Source organism: Numida meleagris, chromosome 7 (genome assembly GCF_002078875.1).
Source record: "Numida meleagris isolate 19003 breed g44 Domestic line chromosome 7, NumMel1.0, whole genome shotgun sequence".
NCBI classification, from domain to species: domain Eukaryota; kingdom Metazoa; phylum Chordata; class Aves; order Galliformes; family Numididae; genus Numida; species Numida meleagris.
Window position 1 is genome coordinate 28,284,708 of NC_034415.1, and position 26,046 is coordinate 28,310,753.

The 26,046-nt window shown below is 47.1% G+C and overlaps 1 protein-coding gene and 1 long non-coding RNA gene across 4 annotated transcripts in view; both read left to right on the forward strand.

The window, feature by feature from the left end:
• LOC110402849 overlaps nucleotides 1-4,556 on the forward strand; it is a 49,222-nt gene extending 44,666 nt beyond the window's left edge. For both annotated transcript variants that reach the window (XR_002441338.1, XR_002441339.1), the window contains exons 6-8: nucleotides 2,793-3,015; nucleotides 3,404-3,561; nucleotides 4,261-4,556. This is a non-coding gene — a long non-coding RNA (uncharacterized LOC110402849). The remainder of the gene's footprint in view (nucleotides 1-2,792; nucleotides 3,016-3,403; nucleotides 3,562-4,260) is intronic.
• Nucleotides 5,102-26,046, forward strand: part of CACHD1 (cache domain containing 1) — a 92,346-nt gene continuing 71,401 nt past the window's right edge. The window contains exon 1 of one of the 2 annotated variants that reach the window (XM_021404232.1): nucleotides 5,102-5,334. In XM_021404232.1, the coding sequence (XP_021259907.1) occupies nucleotides 5,131-5,334 (204 nt within the window). In that variant the 5' untranslated portion in view covers nucleotides 5,102-5,130. The remainder of the gene's footprint in view (nucleotides 5,335-26,046) is intronic. The other variant, XM_021404230.1, reaches the window with a different exon arrangement.

A 26,046-nucleotide genomic window follows, 5' to 3' on the forward strand; every position in this document is an offset into this window, starting at 1 on the left:
GAATAACAGCAAATGTGACACTCACTTGGCATTTTAGATTTTTTTTTTCTCCTTTGTTTTACTTTTATTTTAATGGAAAATAAATCTGTTGCTTTTTTTTAAGAAATATTTTTTCAGATTTTTTTAAGAATGTAGAAAAAAGTGCAAGTAGCAAGATTTCTGATTTTATCAATAATTTCACAAATGGGGTCTTCCTAATCATGTTTGATCTTTCCATTATATGTGTGCAGATAAAAATTAATCAGAATGAGAAGAACCACAGAAGAATGAAGAGATCAAGAAATGTGAACTAGAAATTTGCATCCTCTGTTTCACAGCATGGGCACATCCTTTCATCCATGAGCAAGAGAAATGCTTAATAATTCACATGGTCTTGATTCAGGAGAGAACCACTGATATTCAGAGAATTCCCTGAACGTATTTCAAAAGCAGCCTGACTCCCATTCACAATTTGTCAGGGTTGCCATCTGATGAACCACGTCATTCCTTAATGGAGCTGCTTCCCTGCCATGCCACTAATAGGGGTCTTCACATGTGTTATATACAGACAGCGTATATATATATGCACATACATATAATGTATATCTATATAGAAGTATGTATATCCCAACTGTTTTGTGATGGGATGTTTTATATCCTTACTTCTGAAGATTTTTCACCACGTGGTATTTTTGAAGCATAAATTGAAGCATATATACATAAATATTATCTATACATATATATACACACACATGCAGCTTCCATAGAAGAATTCCTGACCTGTTTCTCAGTGGTCTGGAGTTACTGGCCGGCTTAGGTCTGGCTCTAGGCATGGAATATAGAAAACAGATGCTGAAGACATTGGGCTGCTGGAGTAAGGAGAGGTGCTCAGCCAGAGTCGGGCTGGGTTCTATTAACCCCAGACTGCAGCTTTCCTGCACTATCAGGTCATCACTCTCTTTACATTGTGATAAATTATGTCTGTTATCTTTCCTGTATTGTGAATGTCCGTTGCAACATCATGCTCCCGCAGCGGTTTTGTCTGGGTGATATTCTGCTAGGAGAAACAAGATGTGCTGAGCTGCCCTTGTCCCCAGTCTTCCCAGTGCAGGGTAAGAAAATGCCCATCTGCATGGTGCCCATTCTCTCTCTCTAGGGCCAGCAGGAATAGCAAACTTCATGCCCCATCCATCGGCTTCCAGCTCCCGTTCTGCTCCATACCCCCACCCTGTTGTCTACCTCTTGTGGCAGGGATTTTCTTCCTTACATCACCTCTTAGTTAGAATTTAGTAGAAAAGCAGTTGACCTGACAGGAGACTGCACCCAAATTGCGGTGATCTGACCGTGCTGCTCTCATCAGGCTTTTCCCATCCCGAGCTATACAGCTGGGCACAATGCTCACTTTGAAATCCCACACCACACACTCTGAAACTACATAACGTGATGGCTTTCATTAAAAATATTATCTGATGATGATGGTGTTATGGAAAGAACGCTCTCACAGGCACACTTACAGACGGGGGAGGACTGCAGGCATTTTTTCCATTTTCTTCACTGGTTGTAATCCATAGGGGAGTGAGAGATTAGGTGGGCAGAAGCTGCACTGGCTTTGGGATAGAACTTGGTATTTACAGCCTTATTGACCCTGCCGTGTGATAGACGTGAATATGAACATGTATAAGGTGTATGGATACAAAGACAATTACACAAAATGCTCTCCCTGTCAGAAATTAATGAAGGGCGTTCAAGGGACAGTCGTTTCCAATGTATAATACATGAAAAGATTAAATTATTCTTTGCTTTGAGGTTGGAAAGGACAGCCACAAAGAGTTTCCCGGTTCCTTGGGAGTGCCCTGCTGCCTTTGCAGGGCTCACGGAGCACAGCTTGCAGGCTGAGCAACCAGCAGAAGGCTGTGGAGGATCCAGGAGGATGCATGAAGCTGCCAGACAAGCCTTCTGCCTGCTTCACCACTTTTGGAATGCATGTTGTATTGCTCGCAGGTGTGAAGATCAGTATCATCAAGAAGTGCCACTTTCAAGGAGATTTTCCAGAGATCAGACCATGCCTTTCCAACACACAAAGCTCCTGATCTGCTCAGACAGCGCAGGGACTCGCCACAAAGTGAAGCTAGTGCAGCAAGCTGAGGATATTGCTTTTTTTTCCACAGAGAATTTTGTATTCGTGTGGATCTGTATCTGGATAAATAGTTAGCTTACAGTCTTGAAAATACAAATTCAGTATCAGTAACGGAACTTCAGAAGATACATCAAGAAAGTCATGATCACTGCAGAGGGATAAATGCAGTGAATTAACCTTGGCTCAGTACATTTTGCGTCACGTGCTACAGAAACAGCTTTCCTTTGGTGCTGCCATGGGTACGAGCTCCTGTGGAGGCATCGTACTGTTCTGTTCCCCATGTTGGCACGCACTGACCTCTCTGCTTACGCTGTGTCAGAAGGACACTCACTCTCAGCATAAGATCCTCTTCTTCCCCTACCCTAGCACTTGAATTTCAGATTCATTTTTTCGCCCTGTTGTTTAGGAAAAGGACATATTTCCAGCATGGCCTCATCTTTGCAAATCTGAACGGCTGAATTATTTATGCCTGAATGCTGGTAGTGCAGCAGAGACTTGATCTCTTCTCCTGGCGTTTGCATCTTACTGTCTCTTCCTCCTCTTCAGGGTACATTGTGACACCATCACACCTACAGGGCCTTATCCTTCTTCCTCAAGGCTTATCCCAAAGGAACAGGAGATGGATTTAATTCATATTTTGGAGGGAGTCATTTCCTATTTTTCCTTAAAACTCCAGATGTGTGGAAGCCGATCTCGAGGTGGCAGCAATGGTTCCAGGAGGAGGTGGGAGGCAGCACTGCAAGGCCGCAATGCCAGCAGCCAGCTCTGCCTCCAGGGCTGCCAGGTGCATCGCTGGGCTGTGTATGAAACCTATCATCCTGCTCCATCAGTTTCCTTGCCATCAGCAGGATCCCGGGGCTGCGGAAGCAGAAGGACAGTTGCCTCATTTGTTTCCTGAGGTTAGTTTGTTAACCAAAAATAAAAATGGGTGAGACTATTTGTAGTGCGAACGTAGTGATGTCATGATTGGAAATGTGAATTTTGGTGCCTTGGATGGATGGAGATTCGGTGGTTCCAGCCGTTGCTTCGATGGGATAATTTTTTATTTGACACAGTTTACAGAGATAGATTTTTCTTTTCAAACATGCAGCTGGGGTCAGAAACGAAATTTTAAAAACGTGGGTAATGTAGCCAAGATGTTTGAAAACTGCTTGGCTTTTATAATTCAAAACCTTTGTGTCCTCCACTAGTGAATCTAATTTAAAAAGCTCATAAAATGTAATATGAAAATGACTGGTGCTAAGAGCGAATTTGGCTCCCTTCAGCTTCTCTCTCTCTTGGGCCTAGGGAAAATACTCCAAGAGAAGTCCAAGGGCCTCAGCACGATGGAAAGAAAATGCCTTGTTGTTCAGGTGGCCAATGCTGCCTAAGCTGTGGAAATAAGAGGTACAGCAGCTTGGAGAGGTGTCATTTGGTTCAGTCCTAAACTAGAAGTACTGCTAAGGGTAAGTGAAAAGATATGTTATTTTAGAGTTGTAAGTCACCTAGAAGAGTAAAAGCCAAGGATAAATGGATAAAGCATTTGTATATTCTGTTTATTCAACCCGTGCACAAAGGCATGGAGCACAAGTTCTGTGGGGAACACCTGAAGGAACAGGGACTGTTCAGCCTGGAGCAGAGGAGGCTCAGGGGAGACCTCATTGCCCCCTACAACTCCTCCACAAAGGAGGTTGGGGTGAGGTGGGGGTCAGCCTCTGCTCCCAGGGAACAGCGATAGGACAAGAGATGACGGCCTCACACTGTGCCTGGGGAGGGGCAGGTTGGGTTTTAGGGGAAATGTCTTCTCCAAAGAGCAGGTGCGCACTGGCATCGGCTGCCCAGGGGTTGGGAGGTCACCGTCCCTGAGGGTGTTCCAGAGCCGTGGGGATGCGGCACGGAGGGACGTGGGCAGTGGGCATGGGGGGTGAGCTGGGGCTGTGCTGGGAATCTTAGAGGTCTCCTCCAACCTTAATGGTTCTACGAGTCTATTAATTCATAGAAGACTGGTGGCAGGGAGCCAGGGCCGGGGCATTGCTGTGTTGAAGTGCCAGTGCCCGGGAGATGTCAGGAAACCAACCACGAAAGATGGCCCAAACTCCATTTCTAGACATTTTCTGTTAAGAGAAACAACATGGAAGCTGTACCAATTGTGTTTTGCACGCCAGGAACAGAGTACGTGCAGCATCTGGCAGCAGTGAGGGTTGCACAAGGCACAGAGATGTAAGACCACCAAGCTGGGCTCTGGTGCTGATGAATCGTTAACTCGTGGAATGTACTGCTCCAGGAGACCAGCGCGCTGCCACCACGCTTATAAAAGATTAACGTCTGGAGTGGGCCTTGAAGCCACCTCATCTCTGCAGGTCAGATGTGTTTAATAACTGCGCAGACCCTCGAGGCTTTGACACGAGGCGCTCGTTAGCGAGGTGGGGTGGGGGTGCTGGGGGGAGCCCGGCCCTTTGGACGGGAGCACTCTGATTTTAAAAAAAAAAAAAAAAAAGAAGGAAAAAAAAAAAAAAAGAAAGGGAAATCAGAAGTAAATACAAGAGCGCGTGGAGATGTCCGCCTCGCAGCGCTGCGCGGAGCCGCGCTAGCTTTCCCGGCCCGGGCCGTGCCCAGCTCGGCCCCATCCGCTCCGCGCCGCGGGCTCCTCAGGCGGGCGGCAGCGGGGGGCGGCGGCCGAGGGGAGGGGAGGGATGGGATGGGACGGGACGGGACGAGAGGGGAGGAGGGGTCCGGCCCCGCGCTGCCCCCGCCCGCAGCGCGGCGGCTCCAGACGCCTCCCCCGCCTCTCCCCGCCGCGACTCCGCTCCCGGCCCCGCCGCTCCCGCTCCTCCTCCGCTCCGCACTTTGCGTCTCTCCGCCGCCGCTCTCCTCAGTCCCCGCAGCCGGGCGCGGGGCGCAGCGCTCTCGGAGCCGCCGTCCCCCGCATGGCGGCCGCCCCGCGGCCCTAGCGAGCCCCGGCCGGGGCGGGCGCGGCGTTGCTGCGCGGAGCGGAGCGGGGGAAGCGGTGCCCTTGGCTCTCCCGCGGCGGCAGCATGGCGCGGGGCGGAGGGCGGCTGGAGGCCGCCGCTCGGGGCCGCCGCCCGCGGGGCCGGGGAGCGCTGGGCCTCCTGTGCCTGGCAATGCTGTGCGGGCTGGGCGCCGCCGAGGCGGAGTTCTCCATCCTGGAGGAAGCGCAAGTTCTGGCCACGCAGATGAGGAAGCTCGCGACCGAGGAGCTGGGGGTCGTCACCATGCAGGTACGGCCCGGCTGCCTGGATTGCCCTGCCTCCTCGCTCCCTCCCGATCCCGGGTTTTGCCCTTCCTTTCTTTCTTCCTTCCCCCCCCCCCTTTTTTTTTCCTTGTTCTTCCCTTCTTTGCAAACTTTCCCTCCCTTTGTGCCGGCCCGGGGCTGTGTGCCGCCATCCCTCGGTGCCCGCGCGGCACAAAGAGCGCACCCCCCCACCCCCCTCCTCCCCGGGCATCCCGCCGCGATCCCGCCCCGCAGGTGGGGACGGGGGGGCTCTGCGAAATGGGAGCCGGGGAAGGAACGGTCGGTGGCAAATGCGGCTTTGAAAGGCTCCGAGCCGAAAGGGAGATGAGCAGCGGGGGTCTCTACCCAAATGGCCTTTGATCTGCTCTGAACCGGCTCCGTTCTGTCACCTCGAGGCAGCGGCGTGTCGCGACCTCTGTCCGGGGTGCGCTGTGCTGCCTCGTGCCCCCGATGCTGAGAAGACGCGAATGCGAGTGACTCCGCTCGCGAGGTAGATTATTGCTGCGCCGAATGCAGGAAAGTCACTTTTTCCCTGTGCCGTGCGTCCATATGTGTGTGTTTCCCCGTGGTACCGTAATGGTGGAGTCTCTACTAAGTGCAGATTAAATCAGGGTAATTGCATCGCTGAATCTGCTTCTGGTGCATTCAAAAAAGAAAACAAACCGACCCCCCCAACCAACTGAACAAAGAAAATCACAGCTCCCCAAACTCTAACAGCGTCGTGGCCAACACATGTTGGCTGGACGGGGCTCTGTGCACCTGGTGGAGCTGTGGGTGTCCCTGTTCATTGCAGGGGAGTAGGACCAGATGGCCTTTAAACGTTCCCTCCAGCTCAAACAATTCTGGGATTTGCTGTTGTCTTATGCAAGGCAACTTTGCAGACAAAGGCAAGGTTACCTCTCTGGGATACACCAGTGAACCTTCCTCCTAGGGATGATGCTGGATGCAGCCATCTGGCTGCTAGTGCACAGGGATGCACACGATGTGAAAGCACCATATTTACCATCAGTTGGATTTTTAAAGCCCCAAAGTAATTGAATGCGGTGAGACCGGTTGTTAAACTGTGAAAACCCTTTTCATACTGAGCTCTATTTTTATATGCTTAATATTTTGGCTGCCTTAACTCCCATCAAACTAATGCACAGCCTGTGCTTTGCTCTGCCCTGTAACATTATTACAGCTGTTTAAGATTAAAACCAAGTGAAAATGAACCTCCCCTGATTTTTGAAGCTTCTTTGCTGACCTCCTACAGTAGAACAAAAAATGTTATGACATGTGTCACTGCAGCTTGTGGTTCGTGCTTGATTTTAGGGCTGAAGTTGCCCAAACCTGCCCAGACTGGCGCAGTTACCGCTCTCTCTGCCAGTGCAGAGCTGTGGTGAGCATGGTGCTGTGGGACCGTCGCCTGGTGCAAGCAGGTGCTCAGGGGTAAGGGTGGCATTTTGGGGAAATTGAGAGCACTTCTGTGCTTTAGTTGGGAACAAACCTATGGGCATTGCCCTGGTTTTGGGACGATGTGGAGATAGGTCCAAAATCAGGAGGAAGCGATGGGAGCACAGAGGTGGTGGGTGCCGGTGGCTGTGTGGGACATAGGGGATGAATGCGTGGAGGTGGGAACCGTCAAAAATTAGGAGATGAAATGGGTGTAGATGGTTTTGGGAGGTAGGAAAGAGGTGACTGTTGGTTAACTTCTGTCATTTGGGGCTCTGTCTAGTTCTCTGAATGGTAGGGGAGGAAGCGCCAGGGCTGAATGCTCCTCCTGCACACTGCTTTCATGCTCTGGTCCTGCTCGGCTTGGCTCCCATCTTATGTCCTAGTGACGGGCAGGAGGTGGTGTCACCTTCACTGAAGTGGGGCGGAACTGTGGGAGAGAGTTCTGAGGACGGGTGGGTCCAGTTCGGAGGTGGGGAGGAGACATCCAATGAGGGACGGGGCAGGTGGATGGAAGTGCTCACTTACATAGAAGGAAGGTGAGGGGCTGCTTTGGGTGTGCTTGAGCCAGGCAGTCTGGAAACAGAGAAAACTGGAGACAGAGCTTCCATGAAGGAGCATGAGGTGGAGCTTGCAGAGCAGGTGTTAGAGGAGCGAGTGGAAGAGGTAGGAGGAGAACCCCAGATGTCTGAGCCTTAAATGCCTGTGTAGAGGGGTGGGATGTAATGGGTTTGGAACTGGGAGATAGACAATGCATTGGGTTTCTACTGGAGCAGCCATCAGTGCTGCAAACAAGATCCATCTCGTCTTTCTGGCATCTACTTCCTGCAATGCATTCTTCTTCTGCCAATATTTCACGTAGTTAGCACAGCAGTAATACAAGCTCAGTGTTTTTAAGCTAATCACATTTCTTTCCATTGTTGGGAGAAGTGAGGTGCGTGTACGTCTGCATTGTAGCATAGACTGAAGCTACAGGAAGGAATGAAGATGGGAGATTCCTGATGCCAGCATCGCTCTGACAATTGTTTTTGGCACTCCCATCACAGCTCTCTATTTATAGGCACTTGCATGAGCGCGCCGATGCTGTATCTGACTATTGCTTTTAAGTAATGCTTTCTTTTCTCATACCTGCAAGTACTCCAAGTTCATATATAAACTTATTCCTTTCATGGTGCTGCATGGAGCAGCTGGAATAGTGTAACGTGGGGGACAGCTCGTGGGATGCATCGCCGGCTGAGTGTGCTGTGCACGAGGTATGTACCCAGAGGCAATGCCTGTGTGCCACTGCTTCCTGCTGTGTGCTGCAGCTCTTGGTGCTGCTCCCATAAGAGCGCTTAAAGAGAATCCATTAATTGTCTGACTTCCTATATTGCACCAATTAATTGTTCCTGCTCTGACAGTTCTGCAAAAACTGCGGTTAATGGCAGTGCTGTAGCTGAACATCACATGCTTTGTGGGACGAGTGGTGTGTGTGCGTGCACACCCATCTTTCTGCGCTTGATCAGGGTGATCTGCTTGAGTTTCTCCCCAAAGTTCATCAGCGTCTCCCCCTAATTAACCAGAAGCAGCTGCATCGCTTTTATTCCTCGAGTGCTGGAGCGCAGGAGGAGAAACCTTTGGTTGGTGAGTGGGTAAATGAACCGACAGCAACGCAGAAGAAATCTGCCATTTTAAGCTGCAGCATTATTGTTATAACTGCAGTAGTCCTACACCCAGGAGATGAAATCCAAGGGAATCCAAGTTCTCTTCTTTGTGGAGAGCTCACGGACTGTTGTTTGCCCTCTGGGTTCCCCTGTGGAGAGAAAACATGTGGAGAAACAGGGCTGGAAGCAGCAGCAGGATGCAGGTACCACGTGTGGTGACAGTGGCCCTGTGGTTATCAGGAGCTGATGTTAGTTTGGCAGCAGGCTTCACCCTTGGAGGAGGATTTGCAGTCATGTCTCTGCTGGAGCCTGAGCAGCAGAATGGCTTTTTGTTATTCAGTAGGCTTCGTGTGAAATAGCCTCGTGTCCTGGCTCACTGAGGGCTGGAGCCTGGGAAGGAGCAGCTCAGGTGGCAGGCTGGAGTACGTTCTCCTGGACAGAGACATCACTCAGCAGTAATTAACAACTGAGTGCCGCTTTATACTGAAATTGTAACAAAATTGGTGGTTGTCGTGACCTCACCTAACAGTGGAATTTCCCTCAACTCCGTTACCTGGCCAATCTCAGCCTGGCTTCTCCAATACATTTGAAATTACAGAGGAGGCCGCTGGTTCGCACAACCAAAGTTCTTCTCTTTGGGAGGCGAAGGCAGGAAGAGAATAAGTAGAATATCTTGCAAGCATTTGGTTTGTTTTTGGCATGATTGAACCCTCTGATGGGCACGGGGCGTGCGAGGTGAGAACGGTTGAACTGCTTTTTGGATAGCGCCGGGCACGGTAACGTCTCCGCCCACAAAGTGAGGATGTGGTGCTTTCGGGGAGAGTTGAAAGGATTAGGCAATGCTTTGAAGATGAAAAGCACTGGTAAGTGCTTCTATAATTTTCCAGCTACACGCTGATGTTTCCAGCCAGGTAGTAACAAAAGTTACGAGCCCAGAGGGCCTTGGATATTTTGAAGACAGCTCTGCCACCTTCATCCTCTGCACCTCGTGAAGGAAACGGGGCTCTTTCTCCTTGTCTATTCGTTGGAGGAAATAAATGCATTTTGACTGTGAATACAGCAGTTTGTTGCCTTTTTCCCCCCCCCTTGCTTTCTCACTGTGGTGTTTTAGTTTTTTTTCTTTTAATGTTAATTCTTGCTCAGATTCCGTAGCAGCGTGTAAAAGCAACGAACAGTGCAGCACATGCTTCTCCAGGTTGGCTGGCAGACACGCTATGTTTATTTTGCTAATAACTTGTCCAGCCATGTGTTTTGCAAGACGAGCAGATGGCACAGAACGCTGCCACGCTGCAGAGATGTCCCGGGGCTCGTGGGGGAGGCTGGCGTGCCACCTTCTTCTGGAAAACTTGCGGAGACTTCTGGGTGATGGCAAGGAGTTACAGCCACCAGAACTGTTGGCGTATTTAATCTCTTTGGAAGTGAACACTGGCAGAATACAGAATATAAATATATATATATTTCTAGTGGGTTGCTCTTCTGGTTAGTGACAGTGGATTTACAGCCTGAAAGAGAGAAATCCCATTTCAAGCTGCGCTGCACACCAGCTGAAATACCAGAACCGCAGTTCTCCACCCTGAAGTAGGGGTTTCACACGCTTCTTCCCTTCTGTCCACGAGCATTTGGCACAGAAATCTGCTTCCATTTTTGTTCTTCTTATTTTCAGGTTGTTTCCAGCTTGTGAAATTAAAATGCATTGAGGAAAAAAAAACTGAGGAAGGCTGACTAACGTTTGAGTAGAATTATTTTTTACTTCTTACATTTGGCAGTGGTGCTCAGTTTAGTAATAATTACAGAGTAGAAACCAGTGGAGCAAAATCTCATTTGTTTGACGTGATGATGTCCTGGTCCGAATCCAGCTCCGACAGCCGTTGAAGACTCTGCGAATGCCCAAGACTGCAGCAGTTTTTCATCCTGTTTCACTCGGATTCCTTTTTTCCAGCATGAAGCATTTCAGAGAGGCAGAGAGAGGTGCTAGTGGAAGGGCAGGAGGGCAATCGCGCACGGGAGATGGAATTGGAATTTTTAATTCGGCTTTGAGCCGTTCCTTCAAAGCACTGAGGCATCGGTGGTGATGTAAGCCGTGCTGCATTAGCTTTTGTGCCTTGCAGACTGACATTTCGCTTCAAACAAGGGGAACGCAGCTGTCCTGCACAGATAAAAGGTGCTGGATGTGGCGTGGCAAGGTGGGCTGGTAGATAATGAGCTGTTCCCCTGCAGAGGGACCCTGCGTGGGGACAGGGCTCTCATTAGCATGAAGGCATCCAGGTAAGCCATGAAGCACCGGGGCTCTCCCAGCCGTGGCAAGGCTGATAACAGGCGTGTTTAGATGGCAGGAAAGTCAATACAGCGTGTGTTAGCCAACTTCTTTCTTCGCTTCATTCAGCAGAGGAGAGGCTGGTGCCTGCTGGTTGTAGTGCAGCAGGAACTACGGCGCTGCTGGTGAGGAGAAATGTAATGCTCGTTGTCAGATAAAATAGAGCACTGTGCTTTCCTTCTGACAGGAAGGCACAATATATCTCTTTCTATTACCAAGCATGAAGTACCAGAGGATTTTTTTTGTTTGTTTATCGCTTGTTTTTTCTTATGTTTGTGGATAGGAGGCCATATTAATTTTTTTGCTTAACAATTACTATTTTCATTAATTATCAATGAAGAGATTGGCCAAAAAGAAAAAAAAAAAAAGGGAAACTTCTCCGTTCTGCACACTCATGTGGAAGTGCCCAGCTGAAGGGAGTGTCCTCCATTCCCTATTTCCTTTGCCACGCCGTAGCTGGAGCTCCCCGTGACTGTGACACTGGGATGGCAACCGGCTTGAGCTGGAGCTCACAGTGGCTGGGAGAACGTCCTGGCAGTGATGGATCTGTGTGTGGTTGAGCAGGAACGTGGCTGCTTTTTTTGGTTTTTCCTTTTTTCTGAACATGGGTACTGTAAGTTAAACATTAAAGTAACTTATTTGGTATGTCAGTTTTGTGTCTGAGTGTCAGAGATTCCGGCAGTTTTAGCTGGTAGCTATGCTACCTCTTCTTGTATTGTAAGGTTAATACAGAATAAACTGTGAGATTATGTACTACAGAGAATCAGAAAAAGCAGAGTGTTCTGCTGTCAGTGCTTCCCTGTAGCATGCTGTTGTTGCATGACATGCAGTGTTAATGGACTCTGTAAGGATATCCTTGTGCTCTCTTTCCCATGGAAAACTGAATTTAATAATACTGATACTTATCCAGTGGCTGTTGGTAAGACATGACTTGTCCAGTACAAACCAGAGAATGTGCCGAGGCATCGCTGGAATCTTGTGTTACATGAATTCTAGTCTGGTCCAGATTTCTGTAAGGTGCTATTCTGCCTCTGAATTTACAGAGGAAATCTGAGCTGATTTTGAAATAATGGTGACACAAATCAATAATAGCCATTCCTGATGCCATTAAAGGCTTTACCGGAACCGCTTTTATCAGCTGCGGGTAAGGTCTCTGTAGAGCCTCCCAAGTGATTTTGCAAAAGTCTATTTGCACATTTCCAATCGTTAGTAAAAACAAACTATTACATCTCCTTTTGCCAGCTTCTCAGCCAGAAGCAGCTGATAAAACCAACTTTTCACTGGTGTCATTTCCCTTTGAACACACCGTTGTGCTCGGCTTTGACTGCGTGGTTCGAGGCTGCGGCCTCTGTGCTGACGGGGAGAAAAGCCACAGCACGCTGCTGAGAAAAGCTGTGATGTGACTCTGGGCAGTTCCGTGGGGCTGTCTGCTGAGTGCTTTGTCCATTTTTGGCCCACTTTTGCACATACTGCTGCAACGCAACAGGCGTTTTTGGCTATGCTTAGGATCACTACGGGTAGGAATAAGGCCGGAGGAAAAAAGCTCTGATAGAGACACATCTGGCAGTTCCTGTTAAAGGCTTCTGGAGGTGGGACTCCTCGAGGGGAGATGGTTGTGTGTTTTCTTTGGTAGGGTCACTGGAGGGTTTCTGTGCTAGTTTTGTGGATTCTAGACCAAGAAAGTCTCATAATTCCTTAATTTTATTGTTTTTAATTTTTCGGGAAATTGTTTCTGAGCCTTCATCCTATGTCAGACCCGAGGGCGTTGAGCATCCTGAGGGCAACGTGATGGAACCACACCAAAGGGGCCGGGTGCTTTCATCACCTCCCTGTCTCCAGTTCAGCTCCTGGTTCTCTTGCTTTCCACAAAGGAACTATTAGAAACATTTCCTCTTGGGCCGTGCTTTCCCCTCAGCACAGCCCAGGGAGGTGTTTGTGGTGCTGGAGCAGAGGGGAGCAGGGATGGGCTCCCCACACAGCTGTATGGGGTGAGACCTCCGGTGCTTCCAGGTCCTGGTCCTGTCCTTCTTTGGTGGTGGTTCTTCAGATGCCGTGATTGTGGATAGCTGCTAAGGAAAGCACAGGTAAATGATTGTGTTGAAAAGTTTTGTTAGATAATTGCATTTCAAAGTTATTTTCTTGCGTTTAGTGGCTTCTGAGATCTGCTTTGCCTTTTGCTTGTTGGAAAAGATGGGAACCCAAAACATGTGGGCCTGGAGCAGGAGGTCTTACAGCAGGCTTTCCTGTTGTGTGGGAGTAGCATTTGGTACTGAAATGAAGGCTGAGTTAGTAGAGTATCTTGGCTTTAACCAAATAAGAAGAAACCCCCACCTGTTCTCACCAGTTGGTACAGAAGAAAGTGGTTTTTTTTTTTTTATTTCTTCTTCCTTTTGTTCCTTGTCAACAAACTAGCATGTGACCCACTTCTTACATGGGCACGTAGTGATAGGACAAGGGGGAATGGTTTTAAGATAAAAGATGGGAGATTTAGGTTAGATGTTAGGAGAAAATTGTTTATTGAGAGGGCGGTGAGGCCTCACACTGTGGGTGCCCATGCCAGGAGGTGCCCATGGCCACGGGAGGGCTCTGGGCTTCTGAGCAGGGGGCTGGAGGCCAAGCCATCTAGCATTCAAGGCTTGTAGGTTATCTTCTTTTTTTTTTTCTAATACAAGAACCAGACAAGGTGTCTGGCTTTTGATTTTGGAGATCTAAATGGCATTTGGAGGAAAAAGCAGCATCTGTCATCATGATGAGGAGTGTAAAGTGAAGGAGAAAAAGGCACTTCAGTGCATCCTTGATGGCAGCCCCAGTGCACGTTCTGGACACTTGGGCACACCGTCATGGACTGTGTGCTCGAGAGAGGCCACGCCAGCGCTTTGGAGACAGAACCTGTGTGTTGTGTGAAACGTGCATGGAGGATAAATACATGGAGGATGCTTACTTTAAGGGTAATACATTCAGCAATTTCAACAATAAAAGGGTATTTAATTTAAAACCATTACAGCTGCGGTCCAGGTATTTGGACACCCTCGGACGTACTTTTTGCCCAAGTAATTGTGTCTAATGTGAATTAGTTTACCTGCCTTTCATTTCCTCTGCCAATGGCTGTCCAGCTCGATGTGGGGTTTGTCCCCTCTGTCTGCCTTGGTGGGGTTCAGCTCCAGGAAACTATTGATGGGGAAAGCAGCTCTGCCTGGCGCAGGCAGGAAGGTGGGATGGGCGGAGGACGGCTGGTTCGTCCAACATCCAGCAGCGGTCAAGGAATCTGTTTTTAAACCGTGAATTTCAAAGTCTTTGGTCTGCGAGATTAAAATTAGAAAGTGTTATTCCTGGATACACAGCGTCTTGTGTTTTGTGTGTGGGAGGCTGTGATTTAAGAGAAGTAAATAAATCGTATTTGGAAAAAGTTCGTGAAGACGTTGCAGGAGGAGGATGAAAACTGCCAACATCAAATCTTTTTTAGCTTTAGATGGGCTTCAGCAATGTCCAGTTTGCAAGTGTGAAGCTGAGGTGGTTGAGGAAGGCTGCCTTCCCTCCTGAGTTACTGCCAGCTGCCACTGTAGGCTTTTATTGCAACAGTTTTGCTCAGTTTTTAACATTTTAGATACTGTCCTACAGATGATACACTGTATTTCTATTAAAATACAATGTAGTAGCAGGTAGCTAGCTTAATGTAAGTGACCGGTTACTTATTTCTCTTTGGTAAGAAATTGAGCCTAATGAATTTTAAATTCCTTTTTCACCACATTGTCACAAAAATGTAATTTTGCCCTCCTTTTTGTATTTGTGTGGTTATTTGGTAAATTGTTAACGATGAGTCTGTAGGTACATCTAAAAAGCCCATCATTCTGGTCATTGCAACCTCAGACTTTCGAATGCTTCTTTCTCACGTGTGTCCAAGAATAAAATATCAGCCTCCAAAACTAAATGGGAAGCAACATCAATTAGCACAGGTTTCAGTGTCTGAAAAGGAGGATTTCTTTGCAAGGAGCAGAGAGATGCAGAGCTGTTTTGAGAAGGGAAGATGCAGAGGCAGAGCATGCAAGAAACGAATGTGTGCGATGGGAGCATGCTGCATTGTGCTCTCTGCTTCAAATGTGTCATCTGAATGATTTATTGCAGCTTGAAAATGCATGCGACGAGAGAAAAGAATAACCAGCTAGAATGAGATAATACAGTCATTACAAATTCCAGCAGAGAAGCTGCATTGTTTTGGGTTTCTTTGAAAATGTAATGGAAGCTCATGCCACCTCTAAGCCGAGTTACGTGAGAGCTTGCTGGGCTTAGATGTGCGTGGTGTGTAGCTAAGGCTCATTCAGGCTCTTAGCTGGTTCTTACTGATCCACATTTTGGTACAGTTTGGATACCAAAAACATGAGTTCTTGTGTGTTCGTGGCCTCGGAACCCAAACCTTGACCGGTATGGAAGTGCAGGTGACGAGTTGCGTTCCCACGGCATCGTGCTTGTTAGTGCTGAAGGTGCAGCAGGGCTGGATGTCTGCTGCCTTCCAGCAGGTGGGTGGATGGACACAGCTGCCCCGCCAGGACCAGGGATGTTGTGGCTGAAACAGATCCCTGGTGGTGTGTGCTTGACGGGAGGTTTCCCTGCAGGGCTGTTGGGGAGCTGGACCGATGCCTGGGGCTGCGAATGCACAGACCCAAAGGTCTGCACAGCACTGTCTGCATGACAAAACCCAGCAGTTTCACAGCCATCCGCTCCATTCCTGTGTCTGTAATGAGGAATAGGACTAGATTTTTTGCTGCTGCTGCAAGCAGACGACGTTTGGCTTTAATACTGAAAACAGCTGCATTCACTGCCTGTTTGGGACGCCTGCTCTGAAATAAGGTTAGAGCCAGTCTGATCGCCTGCGTGTCCCGAAATATATTACAAATATTAAAATCTTGTTATAGTAAGTCTGCGGGCTGGTGGTGTGGCTGGCTGCAGATCCTGCAAAGGCTGGCATGTGAAGCTGGAGCGAAGCCATAGCCACGTTGGTGAAGATTGTCAACTTGTGGCCTTGCTTTGATGCAGAAAAGAAAAAAAAGACGTGTTCTTTCCTTTTCCCTTTTTGGCTGACAAAAAAAAAAAAAAAAAGCTTGCATTTTCCCAGGGCTGGCAGGAGTGTGTATCTACCTGACTGAGTGATTCAGACACCTGGGAGAGTTTGAGCCCCTGTGAGCAAAGGAAAGGGGAGAAAAAGATAGAAGGAGGTAGAATGGAGAAGGTAGATCAAATAGCTGCTTACTGCTTTGGTTTTGGTGAGAACAGAAGCAAACACTGAGGAATGAGTGGCATCTCCCCAGTTCGCCTGGAGCTGCCATGGGAGAGCAGCATCTGCATCAATCTTTCTTTTGAAGCTCCGTGGTGGCGGTGAGATGACGCTGTGCATCTTCCACAAAGTGTTCCTGCATGGTGGTGGGCCGGGCTGGACCACGTATTTCAGCTGTGCCTCTCTGGGACGTGGCACTGGCAGGCGCAGAGACTGGAGCAGGGCAAGAGACCCCAGCGTCTGCCCTCTGTTCTATTGTGCCCAGTGGTACAGGTCAGTGAGAAGTTGGCAAAAGCACTTGGAAGAAGGAAGAAGGGTGGGAGGCAGGGACTGCACAGGTGACTTTTAGCCTGGGAGATGTCGCCGCACCTTCAGTTTGAGAGGTGTTGACGTGAGCCGGGGTGTTGCATGGCACACCTTCACCCCAAGGAGGCAGAGGGTGCCAGTATCCTCAGAGCATCACGTTTTGTGCAGGTACAGTGCTGGGACCCGACTCGTCCGGTTCGTTTCCTGTCTGAATGGCACTGAATGCAGCGGGATCGTGGCCGGAGGTGCCCGTGTGTCACCAAGTAAAGAAATGAAAGCATTAGAGCCTACGAAGTACAGCTTGGGCTGCTGCTTGTAGCCACCAGCCCTATTTGAGCAATACCACCGAGGAGTTAGGGAGCATTCCCAGCTACTCGTTTTAAACCCCAATTTTCTAGTAATAAACTTAAAAATCTTATTGTGCGGCCGAGTTAGTGACTGAGTCTTCACTTTATAATCTCTATTAAAATGTATGCACATTAACAGGACGTATTTAATAGACACACTGCCTGGATGAAAGGGCGCTTTGTGGAAGGAGGCTTTTGTGCGTTTCTGGATCTCTCAGCAATTCCTGCAGAGCTTCCCAAGTCTGGCTGACACAGAATGGCAGAGGAAAAGACCTTCTCACTTTCAGCTTGAATGGAGAATAATGGGGAGCGAGAGGGAAGGGGGAGGAACCCCGGCTCCGCAATGCGGAGGTGATTGGTATTGGCACTCATGAGCCGAGCATTTAACACTTTTAGTTCTTCCTACCCCCAGCTGGGGCTTTGCATTTGCAATGAGCTCGCTGCTCGCCTGCCAGTAAAAGTGGGTCTGAGTCAACAACAGCTTCCCAGCCCAGGGAAACTGAGACGACTTTTCTCAGCCCAGGTAGTCCCTTTCTTAATTTTTTCTTTTTTTTTTAATTATTAGGTCCAAGGATTAATTAGGTTTGTCTGTAGTGGTGTTTTCACCGGAACAGCATTTAGTTTTATTTGTTTAGTTGAGATCTGATGTTGTCTTTCATCTTCTATTTAATCCATCAGCTGGATTTTGGTATTTTTAATATCCACGGTGTACCACTGATTCTTGGCAAGGGAAAGGTTTTCTTTCACAAAAAAAAAATGAGGTTGTGAGCTCACAAATACCTTCAGTTTGACCTTGCAAACATCTTCATGAGTGCAAGAGCCTAGTGGGCACAGTATTAAGTTTACACTTTCACTCATGAACTTGAGTAGCTTTCTACACATCAGCATTGCTCTAACTTCACATATTTTTTCTTTTTCTTCTTTTAATGTTTTTTCTTCTTTAAGTCAGCCCTGCCTGTCGCATTCCTGGAGTTGCACTAAAGCCTCCCTGGACTCATCCATCCTCTGTGTGTCTTCTGATACATCGGTGCATCCGTGTTCACTTCTGGTGGCTTCCATGATGTCCTTAATGAGTTTTCTTCCATGTGAGCTCACAGTGGGAGGACCCCAGGCATTGCTTCAAATTCTGAGGAATCCCAAAGAATCGTCAAGAATGCCTTGCGCTGAGGTAGTGCAAGGAAGTTGGAAGGCATTAAACCAAAAAAACGTTGGAGGAGGGACATAGGTAGCCAAAATGAATGTAAATCCAGAGGTAGAAGCGCAGTAGACCAGGCTCTTTCCATGATCCTGGGTAGTGTAAAAGCGCATCTCTTGGGATAAGCTGAGCCCTGCAGCACTGAGCAGGGATGTCTGTCCCATCACCTGAGCAGATGGGATAGATAAAACGCACAGAATTTATGGGGTTGGATAGCAAGCCCCCATACAATTGTCTAATTCACTCCTGTTCTCCTTGCTTAGTGGAATATTGAAGAGTCACACTGCTTGCTGCAGTTGTACTGTGAAATATAATAGGCACACAGGCTCTGAGGCTTTTCTTTTAATTTTTCATTAATTTTATTGCATACTGAGCACCGTGGAAAGCAGCTTGTGCAGGTAGGACTTTCAGTGAAAGCATTGGTTTTCATTTGCTTCAGTTTCATTAAGGGTTAAGTAGTTGAACACTGAACTGCAAATCAGGTTCCCGGTTTGTCAGGTGACTGTTTCTCATAAAGAATATATATTTTTATAGCTACTGCACGCTTTGCAGAATGGGATAACAAATGTTCAGTATTTTGCATGAGAAAAAGCCCGCTATTATTGTTATTTTATTTTTGGTGACTAAATACTGAAACAGGAAATGACCCCAGACACAGTTTCCATGACTCCCTGTCACTTGAATCCAGTTTTCAAGAAGATGAAAGGCCAAAGCAGCCTTTTGATAGTGAGCAGCTAATTGGGAGGCTGATAGAGGCAGGTTCTTTCTATGGGGGAAAAAAATAAAGCAGAAAAGAAGTGGAACAGCTGTGTTTAGGTGCACATATACAGACCTGGATAAATCTCTACAAGGACAAGGAAATACATAACGGTGCTGTAGTGGAAGAAAAGCTAAGAATTATTAAAGGCATAAATGTGGCTTTTTTGGGGGGAAGAGGGGAGCTCAAATTTAAAATAAAAACCCGAACCAAAGGTGCTGCTAGATGATGGATCTGTGAAGTGACCATCAGAGATTCTCTTGTTTCTTGCAAAATGTGCTGTGGGGCTGTATCTTGTTTTCGGTCTCGGCAAATTCCAAGGAAATGGCAGCGTGCTCTGTTTTTCCCCTCTTCCCTTTGCTGAGGATGTTCCTGCCTGTGAAGCTGTGCTCCTGGCGGCGTTGTTCTCGCTGTGGTGCTGCCATGGATTTCCTTTCTCCTCTGCTGCTGCACCTTAAACATGTCACAGGGAACCAGCACGTAGACATCTTGGAACATAGATTGAAATGCCATGGTGATAGCTGGGATCCTGATCAGAGCAGTAACAGATGTCATCCCAGCACGGACAATAACCCTCCTGGTTCTAATTGATGTCCAGCTATCCTTTTTGATAGCTAATTGATAACTAATTGATGATCCATCTATTCTTGACTCGAGGGACAAGGCAGAAGGAATCCTCCTAAGCAGCGTACCAAAGCAAGGTGTGAGTGAGCAGAATGCAGCTTCTGACTAAAGCAGCATTTGCTTCTGCTAGAGCATCTCTGTGTATGATGCTGCTTTCTCTCCCTTCAATATTAAGCACTGCAATAGTCAGTGACGTTTTTGTTTTTTAAACTCTGTGAAATTGCCCTATCCAGATAACAAAACGAGAGATGAAGTTTTAAACCCTCGACTCCAGATTAGCCTGGGCTTTCATGAGTGCTTGGGTGTTTTTTTCATGGCTTTTCTCTTCTTCAGGAGGTGTTTTCCTGTCCATATGGAGAAGCCAATTGCCTTATCTAATCCGTTTCTTGCTGCTCTGCATGGGTTACCATTATTTTCCCATGAAGTTTTGAATACCTGGAAGGTAAAATTGTTGTAGGAGTGTTTTGAGAACCTATGTCTTGGCCCTTGCTGGTCCTGTAAATGTTTCCAGCGATTTCCATGCATTGTTTTGTCCTTCTGAAATATTTTTTTATGCAGAATAGCCATCTAGGTTGACATACTTCAAACTAAGGGAAATAGTCTGTTTTTATCTCATGCGTATCAAAGCAAGCCTTATTTGAATGCAGGAGATTAGGATCTCAGCAATGAAAGCTATCTCATCCAACCAGTTGCTGCTCTTTCACGAAGACTTAAAGGGTTTGTGAGCCTAGAAATCTGCTGCACACGGGTAACTGGCCGACGGGAGGTGGGTCTGGGGGAACTTGGCACAGCTCTGGTTGAAGTAGGACCTTTTGCTTCTCCATCATACGTTCATAACTGCTGAAATGGCAAGGAAGCAGCTTGCTGTCTGAAACTACTGGTTTAATGTAAATGCAGGCCTTCAAAACCAGCTTGTCTGCTAGTGTTGGGCAGCTCCTCTGCCTTCGCCTATGAAGATTTTATTAGGCAACAGCTGTGGTCGTCGCTGCCTGAGTATATGCCAGTTTTTCTCTTCAGACAAAGCCTCTGGGACTGCTCGTTAGCTGCCTGCCTGTCTGCGAGAGACGAGAATGTAAAATTAATACAGGAGGAGCGCGCTGCGATCCGACACAGCAGGAGTGCAGGTGGGCTGCAGCGAGCTAATCGCTGCCGTGGTCCTGGGGGGCTTTCACCAGCTCCCTCCGCAGACAGAGCCGTCAGGGTTGTGCTTTGTGTCAGATTTGTGGGGAGTATTTGGTGAGAAGTTTGAGAAATGGGACAGTTGTGCCCGAGCTTGAAACTGGAAGATGTTTATTTATGAGCTCAGCACAGAGGATGGTTCTGCTCCTGCAGTGCTGAGTGTCATTCCCCAGTTACAGTGCTTGTAGCAGAAGTTTTGGTGCACTTAGAAATTGTAAAATCTGATCTTCTGCCTGTGTCATTCCATTACGTGTGCACCGTGAGAGGCTGAAATGAAATGCAGTCGATCTGCGGTTGTGCTGTGACAGTCCCGTGGTTCCTGCCCCCCCTGACATCACCCTCCCTCTCTGCCCCTTTCTTGCAGCAAAGCTATTTCACTTGAGGGTGAATGAAACCAGCCTGAAAACGGAAAGTGTTAGCGATGTATTCCAGAAGTAGCAATTTTATTATAATTTTGAAACGTGATGGTAAGAAAAACAAGTATTTCAAACAGATGCTGTTGCTGGAGCCCTGTTAAAATGCATTCGTTTTCATGTATACTCATCTTGGGAAGGGGTTAGCAGGCAGGAAGGGAGGAATCTTTCTGCACCTCTTTCAAACATTTGCCTTTGGGACAGGCAGAACAAGAACCATTTTTGGACCTGCCTGTCTGAAACGCAACTGTTCAGGAGGCTGTAAAGCAGATCAGGGAATAGGCAACAGAAGTTTTAGCTACAGGAAAGGTTTAAAAAAAAAATAAATGGGAACCCAGGTCTCCTTTTCACTAGTACTGCTTTACACAGTGGTGCAAGTGCCTCTAGGGGCTTGCAAATGTGATGTGTTTCCATTTCAAGTATCTCCTATGCTTCCAGCAAGGTGCAGAGCAACAAGTAAATGAGCGTCAGACTTTAAAAGCGCCCGATTGTTTCCAGCAGTTGTCCTGCTTGCAGCATGCAGGGTGGTAATTTTGGGATAGCTGAGGGTGACGGTGCCCTGCTGAAGCACGATAGCTGGCATGGTTTGCTCGCTCCTGTCAGCGTGGAACTGTGCCCTTTGAGGTCCAGAATAATTGTGTATAAAACTTACCAGGTGTGAAGCCTGGTGAGTAATGTATTCCAGTTGCAAAGAATTCGCCCTTTGGAGGCTCATTCTCATTTGCTTTGGTATGAGAGGTACATGGAGAGGCTGTGCCTGCTTGCTCTGGTTCATCTGCTCAGGCTGAACCTCAAGGGTGAGTGCTGAGCAGATCTGGATGTGTGAGGGTGACGTGTACGGTGACAAACTAGATGGGGACATGTCTTTCAGCTGTTTGCATTCGTACAGCAGAAATTGGAGGGTTTGCCTATCAGTATTTAGTACCCAAAGAGCTGTGCAGGGACCCTTAAGCCTGGCAGCAGCAATTCACTGTTAGCCAGGCTGCCGGTGGATGTGTCATAAGACATAGGGTAGGAAACACCTTTGACATTGAACATCATCTTTGCATCCCAGGGGTGCTCTACTTTGTGCTGGGGGCATACGGAGCTCTTCCTAATGGCAAAGCATTATGTTTTGCTTATGCATTGTATCCAAAATTATAAAGGCTTTGACCTCTCTCTGTTGCTTTCCATGCTCAGTTTGCCTTTGGCAGATGCTTGGCACAGTCGTGCCCTGTGCTCACAAGGGGACGTGTGGTACGAGCAGAGCCCCTGAGACCTTCTTGGCCGTTGGATCTTGCAGGGCTGGGTTTTATTGTTGCTTTGGGTGTTGTTCTCCACCGTACACTTTCCTGCTCTGCTTTGGTGCCTGGAGCAGACTTGCCAAACCCCTGAAGTAATGCTGGCTTTGGTAGTTGAGAACTCAGTGGCACGTGCTGCAGAAACTGCTCATCTTATGTCCTTCAAGTGTTCACAACAAGAAACACTGGGAAAACCTAATTCAGGCACCTTCTTTCCCCAGGTTTCTTCTACGTTTTCAATGGCTTTTTCATATGAATCTCTTATGTGTTTAAGTGAGACCAGTACTGAAATTTCCCGTATAAAATTACAGCCTAGATTAGGGGGTATGGATTACATCTGAATTTACCTTTTAATACAATTAGATTAAAAATGACCACTTCTTGCATGTAATAAACCAAGATACAATGGATCTTTCACATTACAGTCTCTTTATCATTGCTTTGCTGTAGGCTGCATTTTGCACCAGCAAAGCTAAACCAGAAATAACTGATAATATCTGAGGGATTGATAACATCTGAGGGTCCTGGAGTGCTGTATGGCAGAGGGTTGGGAAGGGCAGGGGGAAAGCACGCAGTTACTTTGGGTTTGGACAAAAGGGCCTTAGAACTGGCAGCACGGCAGGATCAAGCCAGCAAGCCTTCCCAAGTAATAAAATAAAAGAAAGCAGCAACGCAGGGCACCATCTGGAAATTACTCCCTCCTTCATTCTCCCTATTGCCGATCTAATAAAATAAAATAAAAAAAAAGAAGTCCTTGTAATTGTTAATTTTTGTCATGCAAATGTGTCCCAGACTTTGAAAATGATTGTAGAGGTTTTGCTCTGATGATGATGTTATCAAGCTCTGAAAAACACCTTAGTGTCCTCACTGCTGTAGCTGAATAGAGGAGCAGCTTGCAGCAAGACATCAGCTTTTCAGGTGGCTTCCATGTGGATAAAAGCTTGTGGTTGTGAATAGGTGGAAATTGGATGCAAATAAATGAAAAAATATTGAATTAACGTAAGCAACTGTTGTCGCCCCCAAGAAAATCAGTATTAAATGACTTATTCTTTGGAACCCTTAGTTCTAACCCTGAAACACGTGCTGTCACTTCACTGTGCCGTGTTGCATTACCTCTGAACCAGGTGATGCATCATTCTTTTGGGAATCTTTTGAACTTTTATATTCCTGATATTTTTCATCTTGCAGCCTTGGCCTTGTGTTGGAATCCTTGCTTTATTTAAGAGTGAGACGTCACTGAATTAAACTCAGGGAGGTGAGACAGAAGTTTGGGTTGCAGCTCCAGGAGTTAGCTTGTTCTTAGTGTAGTTCAGTAAGGTTTAAGTTTCTAACCTAACACCCGAGTGTATTTTGCATATTATGCATTTTTCTTCATATGTGACAACTACAAAACCTTAAAACCTTGTGTTTTTGGGCAACAAGCAGGAGCTTTTTGGCGTGCTCCTTGAGGTGTGTGCTGCGTGTGGGCTCCTGTGCTGGAGATCACTGCGCACCAAAGGCTGCACAAGGCTCCACTTCTCATCCTTGGGTTGCTCCAGGAGTTGTCCTGCTGGGTAAAGTCCCTCTAATTTGAGTGACCCAAATTTAGATAGATAAGTGTTAGATGATTCTAATCAGAGACGGAGAAACACCTTTCTCTGTTTTTTTTTTGTTTGGTTGGTTGGTTTTGGAGGCCTGTTTTTTGTCACGAATGAAGTGCTGTTGGAACGAGTTACCTGTCAGCTCCAGATGTCTCTGTAGCAAAAACTATGCCAGGAAAGCAGAAAACTGAACTGTGTCTTGGAAAGCTTTTGGAAATTAAAATACAGGTTGCATGTTGAAACAGGGAGGTGAAATAAAATGGTGAGTGTCAGCCACTTATTAATCAGTTAAAGCTAAAATCTATTCATTAATTTATTAAGATAATTTCTCAGTGTCAGCACATATGAAGAATTTCCTGTCCAATAAATGATGTTTTCTTTAACTTTCTGGCTGCCAAATACTGACAGCAGCACAGTAGTAACCATGTTTGACATCCAGGAATATTCATTCTATGAGCAACATTAATCAGGTTCAGTTCTGTCTATACTCAAAGCGCCATTAATGCCTTTATTTCTCCTCAGTGGCTGAACTTGCTCATCGTGACCCAGAAGTAGATTACAGTGTCATTTCTGTGTGTCCAGACATACATGCCATGTACAGATAAGTGTATGGAAAAGCAAAAGAAAGGTTTTGGGTTGCTGAGTTGGAGGCCATCTCTGTACAACCTTCCATCTGTAATTCAGTTTCCAGTTTGCCGGTCAGTTCTGTTCTCTCTCTCGGGGAGAGAAATGCCCATGTGCAAATTGTCAAATGCACAGGTTGCAGTAAAATATTGGTTTTTTTTTCTAATGCAAGTATGGGCTTTTCTTTGACATACCTATTTTTGAATTTGGCTAAAACTTGCTGTAACAAACGATAGCTTGGATTTACTGAAAAGAAGCAATTTGTCGAAAAAGCTGACATTAGACACTGCAAATTGAAAGCTCTTTTGACTGGTCCGTGTTTTGTGTGCACTGAAGCATCCTTGAAAAATTAAATACGAGTCATTGAGATTTTATAATTGCAGTTGCAAATGTCTGCCCAGCAATTCTTGATTCGTCTTCATGAAGATGGCACTGTACACACCATCAGAATGAGGGCTTGTGTCTGTGCTATCTTCTCAAGGGAATCACAGCAGAGATTTTCTTAGAACAAATAAGCAGCTTTTTTTTTCCCCAAAGGGTCAAAAATATTTTATTTAGACCAAGTTAAACATGAGTTGAGATTTACAGAGAGGTCAGATAATTCTCTTCTCTTCTGAAACTCTTTCGGTGCTGGAACGGGCTGCCCAGGGAGCGGGGGAGTCACTGTCCTGGGGGTGTTTGATGGACGTGGAGATGTGGCACTGAGGGACGTGGTGCAGTAGGAAATACTGGTGGTAGGTGGGCAGTTGGGCTGGGTGATCCTGGGGGTCTGTTCCAACCTCGGGGATTCTCTGATTCTGTGAAGCAGAAATTGTTTTCATTGTGTTCGTTTACCACGAGCAGTGGAAATCAATTTATGGCTTGTAAATGTTTCGTGAAAAAGCAGCTTGGGAGAATATTTACGGAAGCACTGAAAAATAGTAGTTGCCTCTGTCGTTGTCGTCGTGCTAACAGTGTGTGTACACGTGAGGCCTTTTTGATCTTCATTATAGGTACAGCCCACCAGGCAATGACATCGGGTCACACCACCGTTACCCATTACTAAGGTTGTTTTGTTTTGCTTTAAAAACTTGATGCCTTCCCATTTCGCTTCCGTTCTTACCGTGGAAATCTGTTCCCAAGTTCTGTTGTCTGCTCCGTTCCTCCCGCCCTCGCGGCGTTGTGCAATGTTGACCATAAATTGCAAGACTGTGTGGCTGAGCAGGATCCCAGCACTGTGCCTCTAGGGTTGTAGCAACCGCCTTGCAGGGCTTCTCTGTGTTTTTAGCTTGGAAATGTGAATGGGATGGCATTCAATTCCTGTTTCTGTTCCATGCCTTATAGCTGGGATAGTGCCGTTCTGAGTCTCTTCTGCTGTCATCTCCGCAATGCTTGGAAGGCTGTGTCAGGGGAAAAAAAACACAACAGCAGCTCAAAGTAGAGGAAAAAAGCAACGCTATCTTTAGAATAAGTAAATAAATAGAAATCTAGGCTGTTTCTAATCATCCCAAAAGCTGTTTTCATTCCCTTCTTTCCTCTTTCCTTGGCTTTGCAGCTTCTTGCATTGTGAACTTGCAGGCATGTTCTCCTGTGCTCCTCAGCAACGCCATCGGCAGCGCTGGAAGCTCAGCCTGCTCAGATGTGCCATTGAATATCACAGGAGATGGGGGTGAGAAATGTACAAGCAATTGGGTATTGATACAGTCCCTTAAAAACTTGAACTTCTGCTAACCAGGTGGATGGGAACCTCTGCCTTG